The 19,730-nt window shown below is 37.9% G+C and overlaps 1 protein-coding gene across 1 annotated transcript in view; it reads right to left on the minus strand.

Annotated features, from left to right (window-relative positions):
* csmd2 (CUB and Sushi multiple domains 2) overlaps positions 1-19,730 on the minus strand; it is a 358,175-nt gene that overhangs the window by 75,841 nt on the left and 262,604 nt on the right. The window contains exons 35-43 of the mRNA XM_059350192.1: positions 19,190-19,393; positions 17,413-17,537; positions 10,956-11,052; positions 9,928-10,032; positions 9,011-9,129; positions 7,150-7,219; positions 4,798-4,914; positions 4,420-4,629; positions 515-703 (exon numbers count right to left, since the gene is read on the minus strand). Of these exons, the coding sequence (XP_059206175.1) occupies positions 515-703; positions 4,420-4,629; positions 4,798-4,914; positions 7,150-7,219; positions 9,011-9,129; positions 9,928-10,032; positions 10,956-11,052; positions 17,413-17,537; positions 19,190-19,393 (1,236 nt within the window). The remainder of the gene's footprint in view (positions 1-514; positions 704-4,419; positions 4,630-4,797; positions 4,915-7,149; positions 7,220-9,010; positions 9,130-9,927; positions 10,033-10,955; positions 11,053-17,412; positions 17,538-19,189; positions 19,394-19,730) is intronic.

Raw genomic sequence — 19,730 nt, forward strand, 5'->3', positions numbered from 1 at the left:
CTGTTGCTCCTTCTCCCGCTCGCATTTATCTCCTGCTCGGCCATTCAAAGTTCCAGTGTCATGGCCATCACCTCCCTCCGTAATTTTCCTGCCTTATTGAATAATCGACAGCTAGAGCGTGAGAATGTGGGTCAAGGACGGTGCAGAAAGAAAGAGCACCCATTACTTTTCTTTTCAACTCAACCCCTCTTTTATTCATCTCTTATTTGCCTCCATTCATCTTTAACACGGTATTGATTCTCATTGAAGAGTACTTTGCCTCATTAATGAGGGATGATAATTCAGTTTAACTGCATCATTCACAATAGATAATCATTATCTCCATTGCTGCACGTTGCACTAATGAAGCTCAATAGCTCAATACCTTCTAAACAGGAAGTTATTGTGTTATTATTTCAGGCCGTGCATTAATGAGGCATACTTGTTTAAAAAGACGACTCTGTGGTGAGATTAGTAAATGTGTTTAATTAGCATATTGTTTGTGTGTTGACACGACAAATCTCTCATCCCTTACCTTCACAGCGAGGGAATGGGTGGTCCCAGTTGCGAGTGGTGCCGTGCTCACAGGTGAGGATGGAATGTCCCATTAGCTGATAGCCGGGGAGACACTCGAAGGAAATGGACTGGCCCACGTTGAAGCCAGCACCCACCACCACTCCGTAACGGAAAGGCTCTGGATCGGGGCACTCCTGGAGCTCATAAGCTGAGGCAGAGAACAGCAAGTATTCAGATCACTATTACTTTTAGGGACCACATTTAAACAGTCATATACCGTAATGACCAAATTAAAACATACTGTAATCAAAGAAACATAAAACAGCCTGTTTTTTTAGCCCCAGGGATTTTTTGGGCTTTTTTGTGTAATCAAAATCCAGACACTCCGACCCTTGAGGACAAAAACTTGCACATTAACCCATAAGAACCTATGGTGACACCTGTGTATCAAACACTTTAAATCTTCTAGAATATCCCATATTCAGCTTTATGCTTCACCTTAACTCATTAAATCCCTAAGAGACGTATACTGTGTGACTGGAAACAGAAATGTGTAAAAGTAGCTAATTTTAAAAAGCGTATTTTTTGTTACTAGGCTAAGTTTAAACCCATTTAACAATTCTAATCCGTTAATAGTTGTGTTCTGTGTTGCATTTAACTTGTTCTGACCATATTTCCTGAACAAATTCAAAAAAGTCACAATTTGATAAATGTTATGGAGATGCAAAATAAAAAGGCAAATTTGTGTCTCTGTAAGCAGAAAACGTGTCTAGTTTTTTTTCTATTTTAAAATATGAAATATCATAAACATAAATACCATAAATGCCCATTGCAACGTATATGTCATATCACAGAAATTTGACATTTAGTGGTAGTATTTTTTTTTTTTAAACATTAGAAATGTGTTCTATGTGGTCCACATAGAAGGATAAGGATAACTAGGTCTGGGTTCTCTGGGTTAAAACCATTAAATCACACAGCCATTACAGCCTAAAAGCATGCCTTGTATGATGTCAGGTTTTTTAATCTAGCTTTTAATATATTTCACCAGATTGAGCCGTTTTTATAGGGCATTTCTTGGTTTCCACGAGGGTTATTGCTGCTGGATTATGGAGCACTGCAGTGTTTTAATGTATCAAAATCAATGATGTGAATAAAGAATATTTGGTAGTTGTAATCAAGACTCATGTTAGTTACAAAATGTAACTTGGTGCAACTGGAAAATAACTAATCAATGGACATTTCGAAAAATAATGGCAGAGGGGTTAAACATGTTTCTCCTACTATATGCTCATGTTTTCTTATTGTGGAGCGGCTAAGTGCTTTTTTGCCAGAATCTTTCAGTTTATGATACAAGCGTGAAAATTGGCATGAGCAGTCTCCATGGGTCACTTAACAAGAAAATTGTCCGAGGCATTTGAAATTTTAAGATGGCGGCCATTTTTCAAGATGGCCGACAGGCCTAAGTGGAGCAGTTAAGTGATATAATGGTTTATTTGGTGATACAAGCATACAAATTGGCATGAGCAGTCTCTGTTGGTCACTTGACAATGACCCACGGACAGTTATTTGAATTTCCCAGATGGCGGCCATTTATCAAGATGGCCAACACCTTAGTGGAGCAATTGAATGATATAATGGTTTATTTGGTGATACAAGCATAAAAATTGGCATGGGCAGTCTCCATGGGTCACTTAACAAGAAAATTGTCCGAGACATTTGAAATTGTAAGATGGCGGCCATTTTTCAAGATGGCCGACACCTTAGTGGCGCAATTAAATTATATAATGGTTTATTTGGTGATACAAGCAAATTTTAAATGTATCGGACAATTTTCTTGTCAAGTGACCCATGGAGAGTGTTCATGCCAATTTTCACGCTTGTATTATAAACTGAAAGATTATATTATTATTATTATTATTATTATTATTAGCCGCTCCACTATTAGTGCCAGAAGCCGGCAATCAATTCACACAGCCTCCACGCATTGCCTCAATATGTGAACAACTTTAGTGTTATAGTGGAGCGTCCTCTATTTTTATTTTCCAACTTCAATCCCCCTTCCTCATTTTCTTCTTGTTCTCCCTCCTTGTGCTCAACCTCCCACTCACACCACCTCCTCCTCCTCCTCCTCCTCCTCCTCCTCCTCCTCCGTCTCAGACAGGAGTTTTCAGAGGGAAAAAAATGCCAAGGGCGGGTTTGACTTGTGCTGGAGGAGTATGATGCAGTCATCAGAACTAGTGTGGGTAAATAATTCTTACTGTTTTTTTTTCTCCCTCTTGGATAGACAAGCAAAGCAGGCAGCGAGCCTTGAAGAGCCAGGATATAAATATGACTAAAGAAATTGATTTCTATGGATCACAGCTTCCCTTTGTAGGAGATAACGCATGCAAATATTGCAAAAGGGGGGTATTTGCAAATATAATGCTTGATTTATATGCTAATGTACACATAATTATGTAAATGCACAAAGCTACCTTTCGATTTGCCGGCTCGTTTGTTGAACCACAAAATACAAACTTTGTGTGCCTGTTGCATTTGTAGACGAGGGCAGTTTATTCCTTGCAGTCATGCAGATATGCAGTGAAGCTTTTTATTGGCACATGCTGAGAAAATCTTTTAAGTGATCAACAGTTTTATATAGAGAGATTTATAGATGTGGGGACTTTACTGGCTCTGTGGGCTGATTAGTCTGACACAGTCAGTTTTAGGGCGACGTCAGTAATGTTATGGTTTTACACTAATGGTACATAAGTGAACACCAAGAAGAAACATTACAGTTTACCATTCTGCTGTTAAAACATAATTCATCTCTGCGACTTTATAGTGTTTCCTCTGAAAACAGCTTTGATCATTACGTACATTCTTTACACCTCTGCTGAACCACATTTCACTGACAGCGTAGATGTGTGAAGCTCCTGCCACAATACAGTAATTAGTAGTTTGATCAAGCTCTGCAGAAGACACTGACTCATAATACTCATAATACTGATACGGGCTCAGCTCTGCAAGTCTTAGTCGTGGTCATTATGATCAATAGCCATGTTTCCATTAAAGTCTGAACAAATTTTGAAGCGAAATGTTGAAATGTTGCATTAAAGAAAATGCAAATTAGGGATGTTTCAATCAACTAGTTTGGAGTGAATAAAAGTAATTTGGTCAGAAGATGCCAGTGTAATGTATTGCTGTAGGCTTATCCATCAGTAAACAGTAGAAGAAGTAGAGATGGCAAATAGAAGTCGTGAGGAATTGGATTCAATTGGGCAACTTATAATTGTTCTTTCATTGTATTATCATACATTATTAAACTGCATATTCATATTTATTCTGCACTGGAATTCTACTCCTTAATACATACTCCTTCTTTAGACACTTTATTTTTATTTTTACATTACATTTTATTGTATTTTTGTATTTTATTGCTTGAAGTATGCCTAGGTTGTTCTATTTATTTAATTGTGTTGTCATTGTCTCTGTGTGTAATGCTGCTGCTACACTGTAATTTCCCTAATTAGATCTATCTATCTATCTATCTATCTATCTATCTATCTATCTATCTATCTATCTATCTATCTATCTATCTATCTATCTATCTATCTATCTATCTATCTATCTATCTATCTATCTATCTATCTATCTATCTATCTATCTATCTATCTATCCATGCCAGCTCGTCTTAACAAGTGGGAACAGCTCGTTAAATGTTAAATGTTTGCTACGTCAGAAGTTATTTGGAAAAATCGCTTTCATCTCCCGCTTAGCGCAAAAAACACCTCAAGCTAGCGTAAAAAACTTTTATGCGCAATTTTTAGTTTTTTCCATAAAACTTGCCTCATGCGAATCTTCAAAATGCACATAGAAATGTGTTGATGGAAACAAAACTATAATCTCTACACTTTCCAACACATTCTTCTGGTCTCTTACCCTGGTACTCGAATCTGAACCCCGGTTTGTTCTGTGAATGGTCGCTATGGAAATATACTGTCGTCTCATGGGAGGTGGTGAGAAGTGAGGAGCTAATATCCTGGCCGCTGAATCGGCCAATCACAGCGCTCGTATCAAGTGGACCGTTACGTATCTCAAGGAAATCATGGTTGGCCTCGGTGGAGAAGTTGAGAAACTGAAGGTGAGCTCCTAGGAAAAGAAGACAGAAGAAGAGTTAGTAGGACATTGAAACAGAAACAGCATCCTCATCCAGAACTCAGCTTCAGTTTAAGTTTAACCACATGTATCTACAAGTACAAATGTTCCCGTTCTACAATCCGTTGTGGAAAAGCTTTAAGAGTCTCTGCTGCTGCTCACCGTAACCAACTGGCAGGTAGATTCTCCAGGTACAGTCACTGTTGCTAGGGTAGTTGCCAGGGAAACCAGGGCTGAGAATCATGCCCTCCATCTCCTCTCGGATACCACCACACTGAGCTGGCAGAGGGCAAAATAAATCATTTTATTAACATCTGCAAACAGTGATTCTACCACATTTTAATATCACTACAAACTACGGGTCAATACAGCTCAAGGCTGTAAAGCTGAATTTAAAACTCATGATTTACTATCTTACGGCAAGGTGAGATTGTTTTTAATGTTGGTCAATGTGTTCCAATCAATTCTTGGAAAACTGCTCTGAAGTGCAAATAAGGATGTTTTCTTACACCAACTAGGGACACTTACACCTCTGCAGTTGCCAGAGCGAAAATGGAAAAGTTGTTAATTTAAAAAACAAAATAAACCTGTACAGTTTATGCTGCACTTGTGAGCGCCTGCCATTCAATTAGCAAGCTAGCAGATAAGTCTAAATACTCAACTCTAGGTTATGCAAATTGTTAAAAAGGTAAGTTAGAAGTAATGGAGAATGGATAGCTAATTGAATTGTTGAAAACTAAGTCATGGATCAACTGCTGAAAGTAACAGTGTTGAAATAGCTGACATTTAATGTCTTGAATGAAAGTAGAAAGAAAGGTTTGAAATTGTTATCCAAATAGATAAATGGTTGGATCAGAAAAAGTACTGTTAATAGATAAATGGTTGAAAAGATTTATGGTCTCTGGGTTAAATTAATGGAAAAACTGTCAAAAAGTGAGCTGAATGTGATGGGATACATTCTTGAAATAGTTTACATAAAACATATTCGATATATGATTCCAAAAGTTAGCTAAAAGTAAAGGATAAATGATGATAAATGATGAAAAGTTGGTAATAGATAAACAGTTAGTTAGCTAGAAGCAGTGGATTAATAGTTTAAATAGCTAGTGTAAAATAGGAATAATTGTTTGATATTGGCTATTTTTACTCAAGCAGTACAAATGCAATTGACCATTGGCATTATTCAATGTTATGGCAAAAGTTTAAAACCAGGTCAAATGAAACAAACACATTCGGAAGATGTGTTTTCAACTAATTGAGCTCAAAAAACATTTGGGAACCACTGCCCTAACCCTTACACCACACTAATGTCTCATTTTCAAACAAATCAATGCAATTAAACGTTTAAATAGCAAATAAAGGATGGTGTTTGAGAGTGAATTCAATGTACAGATGATAAAAACTGTAAACTGATTATATGTTTTGAACTGACACACAGCGAGACAGCATATCAATAACTGGTGAAATGTATCTCACTATCAAGGAACTGTAGCTCTTTTCTTTCTACTTGAACTAGCCAGGTGCCATATTCTCTATCTTCATCCTTCTCCTTTCATCTTAAAAACCACTGATGTAGAAATGTTTTCTTGACTGAAAGGTATGGAATAATTGAGTAAAGGCAATGATTGGATCAAGAAAGATGAAAAGAGCGAGAGATCCTGACACCGAAATTAAAAAGATGAAAGGATGCTGAAACTAATGGTAAAGGAATTAGCTGACTAGAGGAGAAAAAGAAAAACAGAGGTATTGCAAGAAGGGGGAAAGAAAAAAGCAAACACAGGGAAGAAGATTAAGAAGTAAATGGGACAAACGGCCAACATAAGTCAGCAGAAGGAGAAAGAGACAGAGAACAGTAGCATTGTGTTTCTGAAGGGTTAAATGTTATCCTGTAGCAGCACCAACAGCCTGAGGTAATCAGGAAACTGCTGATGCCTGTGAACACCATGAATCTCCCCTCCACTTCAACCAATCATGTTCTGAGATGGAACTAATTAGGCAATAGTAGGTTGTTCCAATAAGTGGAACCTGTTTGTCAAGGCCCTCTCACAGGGAGGAAGACTGGAGGTGAAGTATAGAAAGGAACCTAATGCTGGTTTATTCAGCGTCTGCACTCAAGGTAGAAATATCAAATTAATTTAAAGTGCAAAAGCTGTGATAAAGTCAAACTAAAACTAGTGAGATATAACCTTTGCTTTGCTGTTTGAAATCTCTTATTTTCTTTATTGCCTGAAGGATTCCAGATCTATATAATGTCTGTTATATAAAGCGTTTCTGTGTATGAGCTGTGCAAGGTTATCTCCCCTGTCCCCTGTAGTATGTATGCTAATTCAATCCTGCTTTCAGTCAGAGGCTGGTGATGACGCCAGTGTCTCTACATGAGAGGTGCTTGGTGTATTGTTCAAAATAGATGGTGTGTTTGGCGAGGTAAAGGATCTCAGAGGAAACAGGTGAGACTGTAGACAGATATAAACAGAAGGGACAGCAGGACACGGAAGGAAAAGAAGATATTTTTACCGATGCAGAGAGGAGGCGGGTAGTTCCAGCGTCTGACGGTTCCAGGCATACAGGTGATGTGTGAGTTCCCCTGCAAGGAGCAGGCAAAGAAGAACAACAAAGAACAGGCGATGAATTAATTTGTTCCCCCCTCTGTCACTCATCTGTTGCTCCAATTATTTGAACCTGCTGCCTGTCTCCACATGACTTCTTGTGGAGACTAAATGACTAATCCATCTCAAGTGACAGAGAACAACAGAGAGGGAGCATCACAGGCATATTAAGATGATCACATTTGTTGTTGTGCTGAAACAAAATAAGCAATTTAACATTTTTCTAAAAGCTCTGTTCCAAAGTTAACCCCCCATAAAGATTAAAAAACTGCAAATAACAAAAAAAATCTGTTCTTCTTCTTTTGTGAAAATGTGTCTAAAGTCTTGCACCAACTGCAACTGGATGAGTTTAAAGTGGACACCAAGACAACATGCTGTTCAAGTCTTATGAACTGTTATAATGCAGTCTTTCACGTGACTCACTGATCAAGGACTGATACTGCATCGGCTGATAATGACTTCAGATATTTCTTAAGCTTGAAGGGTGATGTTTTAATTTCCTCTTCACCCTATCTACCTGCACCTGTGGACTTAATTTAGGTCAGAAGTACCCATTTATAATCACAATTTCCATCAGATAAGCGCACCAAACAGCGTATAACATTATTTTGATTATCCAGAATCCAGAAATAGCACTGCAGCTAACTACGTTACTGTTATTATCTATTAAACTGACGATTACTTTCTCTGTTAATTGATTATGCTTAAATAAATGTCCATTAAAGTTTGTCAAGATCCAAGGGGATGTCTTTAAATGTCACTCCAGAACCCGAAGATATTCAGTTTAATATCATACTGAAAGAAACCGAGAAAAGCAGAAAAAATCTCCACATTTGAGAACAGCTTTTCTGCCACTTTAGCATGAAAAATTGATTAAATCGATTATGAAAACGGGTGGTGATTATTCTGTTAATAGACTAATCTATCCATTGATTTTGCTGCAGCTCTATCCAGAAAGAAACATATAATTGAAATAATTACACTCAATCTTTGTTGCTAAAACCTGCTTCCTGTCCTGCTGCCATCAAGCATTACTAGAACTCTTTGTCACAGCAATTGGACAAGTCCTGATGGACTTGTGCAGTGTAGAGTGGAGAGGGAACTTTCAAATAGAATTTGTCTGAACTAGTGCATCCAGTGTATGGTACAGATGTCACCATCTGTCTCCTGGAGCCCAGATGACTACAGTCTAAGCTCTGGAGGACGCGCAGAACAGTCAAACTGTGGCTGCTGTGCAGAATTCTGAGTTTATAGCACCACATCCTAAAAATTATTGGCAGCAGATGGCTGCAACCTGACCTGAAACCTCTCCTGCCTTCAGCTATACATATTTAAGAGGAAAAACTGCCATACATCATAACATTCAGGGTTGATGGCAGAGATAAATCAAAACAATCATCTCTTGATCTATAAAACCACAAAGCACTGAGCTCAGCACACGCATAATTTGCTCACAGTAAAAGAGATGCAAATAAGCCGTATATGCTCCCTAACTGATGTCTTTTAATGCTTAAGTCAGAGTTCTCCATATATTGCAAATATGTTTACATTAATTTAATCACATTATCATAATCGGAGCATACAGTTCACTCAGGCTGAAAAAAGAGCAGCTAACTTTTAGATGAACTTTTCAAGTGTCCTGGCTACATGATCCACCTGACATTTGGCTTCATTCACCACTGTAGAATGTGAAGAGAATGGAAGTGACAGGAGTCACACTGATAAAGGCCAGAAAATGGATAAGCATCACTGTGGCTTTGTGATATTACCTGTAGAGTATATCCAGGTTCACACTGGAAAGACACCACATTATTCATCTGGAGACGCTCCCCAACCTTGATGCCATTCATTGGAACCACAGGCTCTGGGCAGCTGGTCAGAGAAACCGCTAAGAAACAGATGAAAAAGACGACAGGGATAGAGAAAGGAGGAAAGGCAATTAGACGGATTAGAAATTGTGATGCAAAATGTGACTAACATATTGCAGAATAGATATTTGACCCTGTGGAGGAAGACAAGTCTTTGCAACAGGGGTATCAAAATGTAAAACTTGAATAAAATCGCGGGCCAACATTGAACAAATAAACCTTTTAATATATACCAAACATGTTTTGCTTTAACATTAAATATGGAACCAGCAACGCTTATAAACATACAATATATAACTAAATAGTGCAGACATGCAAAATCAAATTTCATATAAAAAACACATCAATGTCATTAATTTATTAAATAAAAATAAAATAAAAATCGTATGCCTCTTTTCTATTTGCATCCTTCTGATTTAAATATCAAAATAAACTTTTTCAACAGGTTAATAAATTCTGCCTTTCTTTTCTCCATTTTTGGGAAGGGGTAGCTGGGAGACAGCTCTAGCTTGAGGTTGCTATGACGACTGTCACAGAGGAGCGTTTCTGGGTCCTGTCTTGATTGACGCGCCAAAACAACAGCAGGGCATTGTGGGATTTGTAGTATTAGCTGTAAATGCGCCGTATAATACCGGCGGGTCAGCTTTTATAGTACAATAATAATATAATAATTTGGTATTGCGTCGCCAAATTTGGCCCGCGGGCCAGAGTTTGACACCCCTGCTTTATAAGAAATGTACTCCTTTTAGATTTAGTAATGATCCTCAGGGTGTTGGCACTTTGCATCAAGTTGTATGAAGTGATTTTTCTTCACTTACTTTTGTATTCCAGCCTGAACCCAGCTGCAGACACACTAATATCAGAGAAAAAGTGGAGGTAGAGTTGGTTGGAGGTGCTGTTGAGGAGAGCTGGAACCGTGGTGCCTTGGGGAGAAGATTAATAGAGGAGTTTAGCAATGCTATCTCCTGCATAGGCCGACCATAACTAACTGCATAAGCTACTGGCAAATAGCTGAAAAGCTTGTTCTTTTTACACTTGCCGGCTTAAGGGTGTGTATGTGTGTGTGCGTGCAGCAAAAATAATGCAGGCAAGAATGATTGTGTACAGGTGTGTTAGGATATTTGGGGAAGCAGATGCAGAATAGTGTGACCTAGTGGCTTTACACAGACAAAGAACACAGCTGTTTTCCAACGTGTGGCTGTGTTTATATGATAATTACAGAAAACAAAAATTAGTCCCAAAAAAAATAAATCACTCAATAGAATCACATGTTGTACGGATACTCTGTGACCTAAAATTGGTTGTTTAATAACTCAAATTTGTGAGCCTGGTATTTTTCTTTCATCTCTTTACTTCGGGGTACATCTAACATTTACTTTTGGTCAGGTTCCAAGCACAAACAAAAGGAGAATTCCCTGTTTCTGTATCCTGACTGTGATGGGAGCAGCACAGATACTGTAAACAAAGGTTCACTTCAGCTCCACACAGAAAAGAATAACCTTTGTAGAAACTGAACCAAGATATTCCAAGGGAGGCTCAACCAGTTTGTAATTATGAAACTTTCCCATGACTACACCAGCTGCCTTTATTTACTCTGAATTTAATTTAGAGATTTTACAATGCCAACTGTGCCCCAATTCTAGTACTGTACGTGTTGGTTAACAATTACAGTATGGCTTCCAGGTCATATGCTGCTCTGTGAAAACTCATACCACTATTATGCTGTTGGCAGGTATATATGAGTGATTTTAAAAGATGTGGTTTAAGGTTGAGGTGGGAATAAACATTGAAAACATGATCAAACACGTGCAAGAAAATAAATGTACAAACACATAAATGGCGATACCTGAGAAGCTGCCCAGCATGGTGTCAGTGTTGTCTCCTCCGTCAAACACCTCCAGTGAGTCCCAGTTCTGCTCCGTGACAAAGCTAATGACCTGGATCTGACACAGGGAGGACATAGACAGACATAAGGATGGTATTAGGAGAGCAGAGCAGGAACAGTAGGGTCAAAATTAGATATTCAAGAAGGGGAAACTTGAGCAAATTCTACGACAAATGGCAACCGTTTATGGACTTTTTTGTGACGCACTCCTTTCTTTTCTTTGTCCTTTTTTAAAAAAAATTTAAAAATGTATTTTATTGTATTGTATTGTATTTCATTTCATTATATTATATTATATTATATTATATTATATTATATTATATTATATTTTACTTTACTTTACTTTACTTTACTTTACTTTACTTTACTTTACTTTATTTTATTTTATTTTATTTTATTTTAATTTATTTTTTACTTCCTCCTCTTTCCCCTCTCTCTTTTTTACTATTATTTATGTATTTTATCTGTTATGTTTATGTGGTCAGTTTATTCATTTTATACAGACTATATCTAAATATCTAAATATTGTATAGTCTATTTGTTTTTGTTTTATGTGACCGTTGTTTGTTCTTAAAATTATACGATTTAAATCCAAAGATGTGTACAACATGTTTAATGTTGACACCAATGTACCCAGATGTAGGTATGTCCCTCTGTTTTTTTTTTGTATACACATCAATAACAATATGAAACACAGGAACAGTAGGGTCAAGGGTCTCAATTTTCTTTTCTATTATAAATCAGGTCTTGGTGAAATATAAAGTATCAACCAAGTCAATGTCAGAGAAATGCACACAGCCTGTTTTAGCAGCTGCTCCTGTAAAAGAGTGGTCAGGGCGTCTGTAAGGTTTTAATGTCACAACTATACTACACACAGGTAGAAAGAGCTGCTACGGTGCTACTCTAGTCATTCTCTAGCTGCAACATTAAAACATGTTCTAGTAGGAACACAAAATACAAGTGATAAAATGTTATGTTGTGATGTTGTATTTTTTTCTTAATCGTATCGTAAGTGTTTGTATATGTATTTTGTATATTGTACGTATTTTTATTTTTATTTTTTGTTTGTTTTTGTTTTTTTGTTTGTTCGTTTTTTGTTTCGTAATTCTCTGCTTTTTTTACATCATGGCCAGGGGACTACAGATGAAAACTAGCCTTCTGGCTAACTCTGGCTTTTTTAACCATGTGTAATCATGTGTTTTATGAAATTGCACTGTCCCCTTTTAATAAAAATGAGCACAATATGGCCTCTTCAATTAATGAGCCTAAAGGTGTATTTGAAGAATGGACATTGTGAAGGCCTGAAAATCTTTATGGACCATTTTACAGCTTTATTGATAGGCGAGAGATTCAGTGAAAGTGGGAGACGGAGGGGGAGACATGCAGGAAAGGGATGAATTCAAACCCGGGTTGCCTGTTTGCAAGGATGAAGCCTCTGCACTCTACAGGGTGAGCCACTGGGACGCCCCAAGGCCTGGAAACCTTAAACCATTTGGAAAGACTGACCTCAAGAACAGCAGTTTGTCCTGACAGTGAACTCTCAAAATGTCATATAAAGGCTATCTCCAGTGTAACAAAGCTAAATCTATGTAGATACAAAACAGCATCCCAAAAGTCACCAATGTCCTCCCTTTTTAGCCATTGAGTGGTTCACATGTATGCTAAGTGCTTTAAATGCTATTAAATGCACAAATCACTATATAAACTCTTTCACTTGTTTATATTGTACATACAGCTTGAAAATATATAATGATCAAAGCAATGATGAATTCATAAATAGCTCAGAATTATCAATAGAAGATAATAATTCATTGTGCGATATATTATATCTTTGCTTTCTGTTCTTTATTTCAAACACCCTTTTGGAAGGCTGTTTTCAAGTGGTGGACTGGATCTGAAATTAAGGACACTGCTGCAGAAAACGTTTCTTCTTTAAAGAAAGGCAGAGTGAAACTTCTAACTCACTGTGTCTTTGTCCTCTAACAGTTTGCACTGTTGAGAAAAAAGATACCACACACTTCTTTTATTCTCACAAAGCTTGCCTGAAATGGTGGATTTTAAAACCTTTTTTAGCTGTTGAATGCTAACCAAAGGCGATAAGCCTACCCCAAATATATAAACCTGCCAAAGTGCTAACAGATTAAATTAAATGTGTGAAAGGGGCTACACTTCCATCTACTGTATCTGTTCTGTTTTAAGCTATTCTTCAACACTCTCCATTGTTTTAGCCTCCCTCTCTGTTCCCTCTCACGTCTACTCCTCGGCCCTCTCCTCTGATGGTTATAGATCGGATACGAGCCAATTAAAGGGGCGGTCGGGGCTCTGGCGCATCCCGGGGAGACGACGCAGATCACAGATTGATCTTTCATTAAGGGGCCACGGCAAATGTGCCGACAAGGCACCTCGCTCCTTTAAGTTCTCTTCTGGATCGTGACACTCCAATCTAATGTGTCTCTGCTAGCTGGTGGAGGAGCAGCACCAGGAGGAGGACATGTGAAGAGATGAGGAGGACCACTACACTGTAAAAAATATTCTGTTTAATTTACGGTAAAATACCGGCAGCTGTGGTTGCCAGAACTTTACCGTAAAAAATACAGTGAGTGGGTTTTCTATTCTAAATTTAAATGTAAATATCAGCTAAATCTGTCATTTAGACTGAAAAATCACTTGCCATTTTATCCCTATTGTGTCTCTTTTTGGTAATTTTACGTATTTTTATGGTCATTTTATGTCTCTTTTGGTCGTTTTCTGTCTTTTTTCTTGTCATTTTGTGTCTTTTTAGATAGTTTTGTGTCTCTTTTGGTCATTTTGTGTCTTTTTTGATGGTTTTGTGTCTCTTTTGGTCGTTTTCTGTCTTTTTTTTGTCCGTTTTGTGACTCTTTTGGTCATTTTAGGTCCTTTGTTAGGTCCTTTGGTCTGCTATTATTTTTAGGGTAGTTATGTCCTTGTGACGTTATGGTATTTCTCCATTCATTTTAAATGAAAAATCTAATATTTTTTACAGCAAAACTGTGTTTTCTAAAGTTTATGACAGAAAAAAGTAAAAGTTTTGTGCTATTCTTTGATTTACGGTAATTAAAAGTGTCTACTACGGTGATATTACATTTTTAATTTCACGCCCTATTTCTGATATAATTTGACAGTGTTTTACTGTAATTTCTACAAACATTTTTTACAGTGTAGGTGGATTCAGCTGCAGTGAGTATTTTCATATTGTAATATAGTTTGGGCAAGCACCTTTCCTACTACACTCCATAGAATTTTGGTTCTTCAGAAACGTTTTGTTAGGATGCACTGTAAAAAATGTTTGTAGAAATAACTGTAAAACACTGTCAAATACATCAGAAATAGGGCGTAAAATGAAAAATTGTACATCACCGTATTAGACACTTTTAATTACCGTAAATCAAAGAATAGCACAAAACTTTTACTTTTACTGTCATAAACTGGAAGAAACACAATATAACATTTTAAGTACTGTACTTCAGTACAATTTTGAGGTACTTGTACTTTACTTGAGTATTTCCATTTTATGTAACTTTATACTTCTACTCCACTACATTTAGAGGCAAATATTGTACTTTTTACTCCACTAGAACATATAAAACACTCTGAGTGGGTTCATTCTGCATAACAAGTACTTTTACTTTTGATACTTTAAGTACATTTTGGTGCTGATACTTTTGTACTTGTACTTCAGTAAGTTTTGAATGCAGGACTTTTACTTGCAGTGGAGTAATTTCACAGTGTTTTATTCATACTTTTACTTAAGTAAGGGATCCTAATACTCCTTCCACCACTGATTATATGTTATCTTTGTCATTTTGTGTAATTCTAACTGTGCAAATAAAATAAAACCTAAAATAAAAAATAAAAAAGAGTATAGACACAGATGCTGCAAGCCTCTACAGTTAGCACGTCACATTTCAGTAGCACAGGCAGTGACCCCTGTTGTATCGAGGAAGTGTTTGTCTGGCTGTGCAGAACACAAACTCTCATAAATCATTACTGAGCTGTACTGCTGTCAGTTGGCTATGTATACGTTCCAGAGTCACGCTCTTTGCCTTTCCTGTGTGTGTGTGTGTGTGTACAGTCAGCTCTCTGTTCTTATTCTGGGGCTGTTTCAACTGCAAGCTATTGCCATGTTAGCGTGTAGTGCAGCATGCTAAGTGCGCCTTTGGGCCGTCTTGTGTATTTGACCTGCAAGGACAGTCAGCTGAGGTGGAGGAGCTAATAGCCCAGGGACGCCACTAAGGTCATTAGCCACGCAGGCTGAAGCATAAGCCTAGAAACTTTTCCGTCAGGCAGATCCACAGGGACCTCGCACAGGAGTTCCATCACACACACAGCAAAGAATAAGAATATGCAAACTGAATTAACTCCCGAGAAAAAAAGTAAAGTAATTGAAGAGCCAATTATACGAAAATGTATTTCAACTTGTACGATCTTAAGTTTCTGGTATAGTGATCTGCCAAATTAAATTCTGAGCCTCTGTAAAGTCTATAGACAATAGCATTTAGCAGCTCTCCTGTACCGTGAGAACGGTAAATGCTACAACATGATACACTGTGGGTAGCTGTGGTAATTAGCTCTTGGTGAGCTGAAAACACTTCACCACACAGGAGCTTGTTGTCAAAACCCTGCAGAGCTGTAAAGGCCGCAGGTAAATCAAGTCCTTTAACAGTCTGACTAGAAACCGTTTAATAAAAAGGTTAGTCATTATGCTAAACATGAACATATAGGTCAATGCAACTCATGAATTTAAATCTCTCTTTATTACACGTTGCCCATATTATCTGTTGGGAATAAATATCTTGTCACAATCATTGCACTGAAAGAGGTAAAAAATATTGGGAACGCTTTATATTAAGGTCCTTGTATAAACCATTAATTAACAAGTAATAAGGCCCTTGTAAGTCCTTACAAGATGCTTATTAACATTACTGTGTGTTTATAAGCCTATATAAGTGTTAATAATGGCATTATAATACAGCTAATAGCAGGCTATAAGAGATGTATAATAAGAACATTAATAAAAGCCTCATGAGTATCTTATAATTCTTCATAATAGCATTACAAACACCCATAACCCACCCATTATGTCTTTGCCATGCCTTTATTAATCTTTTGTTTGCTTATTGATATTAAAATATACTTTATTGCTCATCTATTATAAGTTAACTATGCACTTGTTAACAGTTAACTATGCTTTTTGCAGCTAAAGGGATCTAAAGCGAGAACAATGCTTTATTGCTTGTTAATTAATGGTTATTACAAGGACCTTAATATAAAGCGTTACCAAATATTGTATTCCAACTTTATGGGCGACTGTGGATATTGTATGCTTGTAAGTCAATTATTCAAATGCATTATGAAGTGCATTTTTATTACACATATCATGGTAGTTTTTTAATATTTCTGATTAACCAGTTTTATTGGTTGCTTTATATAGTCAGTGATTGCTGACTCCTCAATCCCTGCTCCAAGTGCTTCAGTTATATAGCGATGGCATTTTCTGACAAACGGCTAAGCTAAAATATCTAAAAAATGAAAAAAATTACCAGGTCTGTCTGCAAGATTACAATCAAACAACTTTTAAAATGCTTCTTTTCTGAGCTGAGTTTGGATCGATCAGAGCTATGCAGGTGATTCTCAACACCTCGTGGAGATCTCCGCTTTACTGAGTGCACATCTGTAGTTCTCTGTCTGCAGCATATCTGCCATTTGGATATCACAGATTGTGACTTGGCTACTATCCTTACTTTCTGTTTGTGGACTACTAACAGAGCGTTACTTTCTTGGGTTCATGTGGTTTTAGAAATACCAAAATATCAGATTTTTTGCACCCACACTGCAAAAAAGCCAACTTGTATTTTTTGACCTAAAACATTGATTTAATTTGGTAAAACTTGGAAATATAAATTATTGACATTTAGGGCAATGATGTAAGTTAGCACAACAAAGGAAGCCAGTTGTCTGCTCAAAAACAAGTTGGTGAGTTGTTGTTACTTATATCTTTAAGTTGGGGTTCACAACAAGGGACAATAGTTCTGATAACTCTTATTTCTTTGTTGGGAAATTCGGGAAATCGGTGAAATTCGGTCATTAGCGAAAGCTAGCGGCTAACTGATGCTAGTGGCTAACTGACCGTGCCAATTCAGCACACTGCAGAAGTTAGCAGAAGTAAGGATTAAAAGTTATTACAATGTAAAATTATAAGTTAGTACAACTTACAGAATGAGTTGACAAAAATCTGAATTCAGAGTTTAGCAAACTCAAAAACAAAACTTAAAATATTTAGTTTAATTGTCCAACTTAAAATTTTATCGAAGTTTGTTGCCTTGAAATTTTGAGTTCACCCAACATTTCTTTTTTTGCAGTGCAGGAGAACAACATGGAGGAAGGCTGTTATTCAAACCTGGATTCCCGATCCTTCAGGAACAGTGATCTTCCAGACACAGTTGAGGCTGTTGAGGTACGGCTCAGGGAAGCCAGGAGATAAGATGGTGCCAGTTCTCAGGGTCAGGTTGCCTCCACATGGAACTGCAGAAACAAATAGATGAAAAGAAGCAATTCACATCACAGTGAACAAAATGTATCATGGCTACATACTGGATGTAAAACGATGCAGAGAGACTCAGATTAGGTGTATGCATAAAAGCATATGCATAAATTTCCACTCTTAAATATGTTAATATTTCTTAATCTTTTTCCTTAATCTTCTTCCTCAAATATAGATGTGATTCTGTTGGTGGGATCAAGGGTTTTTTCTTCAAACAAGAGTCAATATTGCAAACAGGATGAAGATGACACAACAGGTTAAGCAATAGATAAGAAAAATAAATCATGGCAAAATAGTTAATTAAAAAGATGTTTCTCTCTTGGTACATGTTCAGCTTTGAAAAACAGGATTTTATGACGCACAAACCATAAATCACTAAGAACTGGAATGACGTCTTATCCACAAATTAGTTAATTAAAAGAAAAGAAGTGTCACACTTGAAGCTTGAATTGGAGTCTTATCCACCTGGCCGTGCAAGCACACGCATATTATATGAGGCACGCTGTGTTTACAGTCTTCGAACAGTCTTCTCAGCTTGTTCTGCACATTTACACATCTGGTGACAGCATAGGAGCATCTGCTGCAGCTGTATTTAGCATGTGTGACAGTGTGCCTTTGTATGTACATGTGGATATCTCCATATGAGCGTGTGTGTACGTCTGTGTGCATTTGTGAGCCTGCGGCGGCTGCCACCTGTGTGCTGCATGGCTGAGTCTTGCTTTATCGCTAGAGGCGGTGGCTGGCAGCCCACATCTGTGTCGTAGTAAACAGAGTTTGACACTCAAGGCATGGAGTGGGAGAGATGGATGTAAAGAAACAAACCATTAAATCAAGGCTCCGTTTACATGATGACAGTCTGAACAGAAGACGCAAAAGTGGCGTCACGTCTTCACTTTTTATTCCTCGTTTAGACGAGCGTTTTCGGGAGGAAATCTGCTGCATACGGTGACGCAAAAGTGTGTGAAATTCGATTGTATGCAGCCAGGCGGCATCACTTAAAGCCATAAGAGCATCTTTGGGCATGTGGAAGTTTTCACGCCACACATTTTCATCAGCTACTCCTTCCACAAAGTTCTCCTCCATCACTAGATCTCCCAGGTCTCGTTCACAGCCGTCTGGCTCCTCCCACCAATCGCTGCATCCAGAATGTGATGGAGGTAATTCCAGATCCTTCTCTGTTCACTAATACTATCTGTACATATCCTGGACATTTGGTGGAAAGACTCCTGTAAGTTTATTAGAGCTGCCAGAGCAGCTTGAAGGTCCCACCATGGAAATAATCCCACGTTTCTTTATTTCCTGTCCTGGAGCATGTATGTGACGTAAACACATACGTGACGTGAGCAGATCAGATCAGAGTTTTGTGTCTTGTCAGTGTAGACGACACGCTACGGAGGAGAGGATTACACTTTTACACTTTGGAAGGTGGTTTCAGATTTTCTGCGTTTTTAAGCCCCAAAAACGCCGTCACCGTCCAAACGAAAGGCACTTCCCATAAAATATTTTGTCATTTTTACCCGCGAGCGTCCTGGTGTAAACGGGGCCTAAGAGAAAGTGAGACAAAAGAAAACAAAGACACACCCCGGCTGACTGGCCAGTGTTTGCTGTCTGTATTTGAGTATTCACAGCCTACCTATGCAGCTGGGTATGGAGCTGTTCCACTGTGCCAGAGCATTGGGAACTGTCAAACATTCAATGGCACTGGGTCCCTCCAGCATATAACCTGGACTGCACTCAAAGCGGATCACGGCGCCAACAGCAAAGTTGTTACCCATACGGCGGCCATTCCGGGGCTCGGGGACCGAGCTGCACTGGGTCGCACTGGTCCGTGGCACCGCTTTTGGAAAAACAGAGTGGAAAACAGGGTAATTACAGGTGCTGATTTCAAGCCATTATCTGTGACATTTCCAAGGAAATATAAGGCTGTTTGGCTCCCCTCTGATACTGTTTATAGCCAGTTCACAATAGATTTTACAATTAGTTTCCCAAACACTCAATTTGCAGGGTTTTTTTTAAAGAATCTCAACACTTGATCAATGGAGTGATTTGTCAGATAAGTAACTATGGGTGTCACTGCCAGAATGATCACACTGTGTCCCAAACAGATAGCACTAAGTATAATAGTCAGCTTCTCTTTGCCTTGTGCTTCCTCCAGCTTACTTACAATAAAATAG

This window comes from Centropristis striata, chromosome 14 (assembly GCF_030273125.1).
Source record: "Centropristis striata isolate RG_2023a ecotype Rhode Island chromosome 14, C.striata_1.0, whole genome shotgun sequence".
Classification (NCBI taxonomy): Eukaryota; Metazoa; Chordata; class Actinopteri; order Perciformes; family Serranidae; genus Centropristis; species Centropristis striata.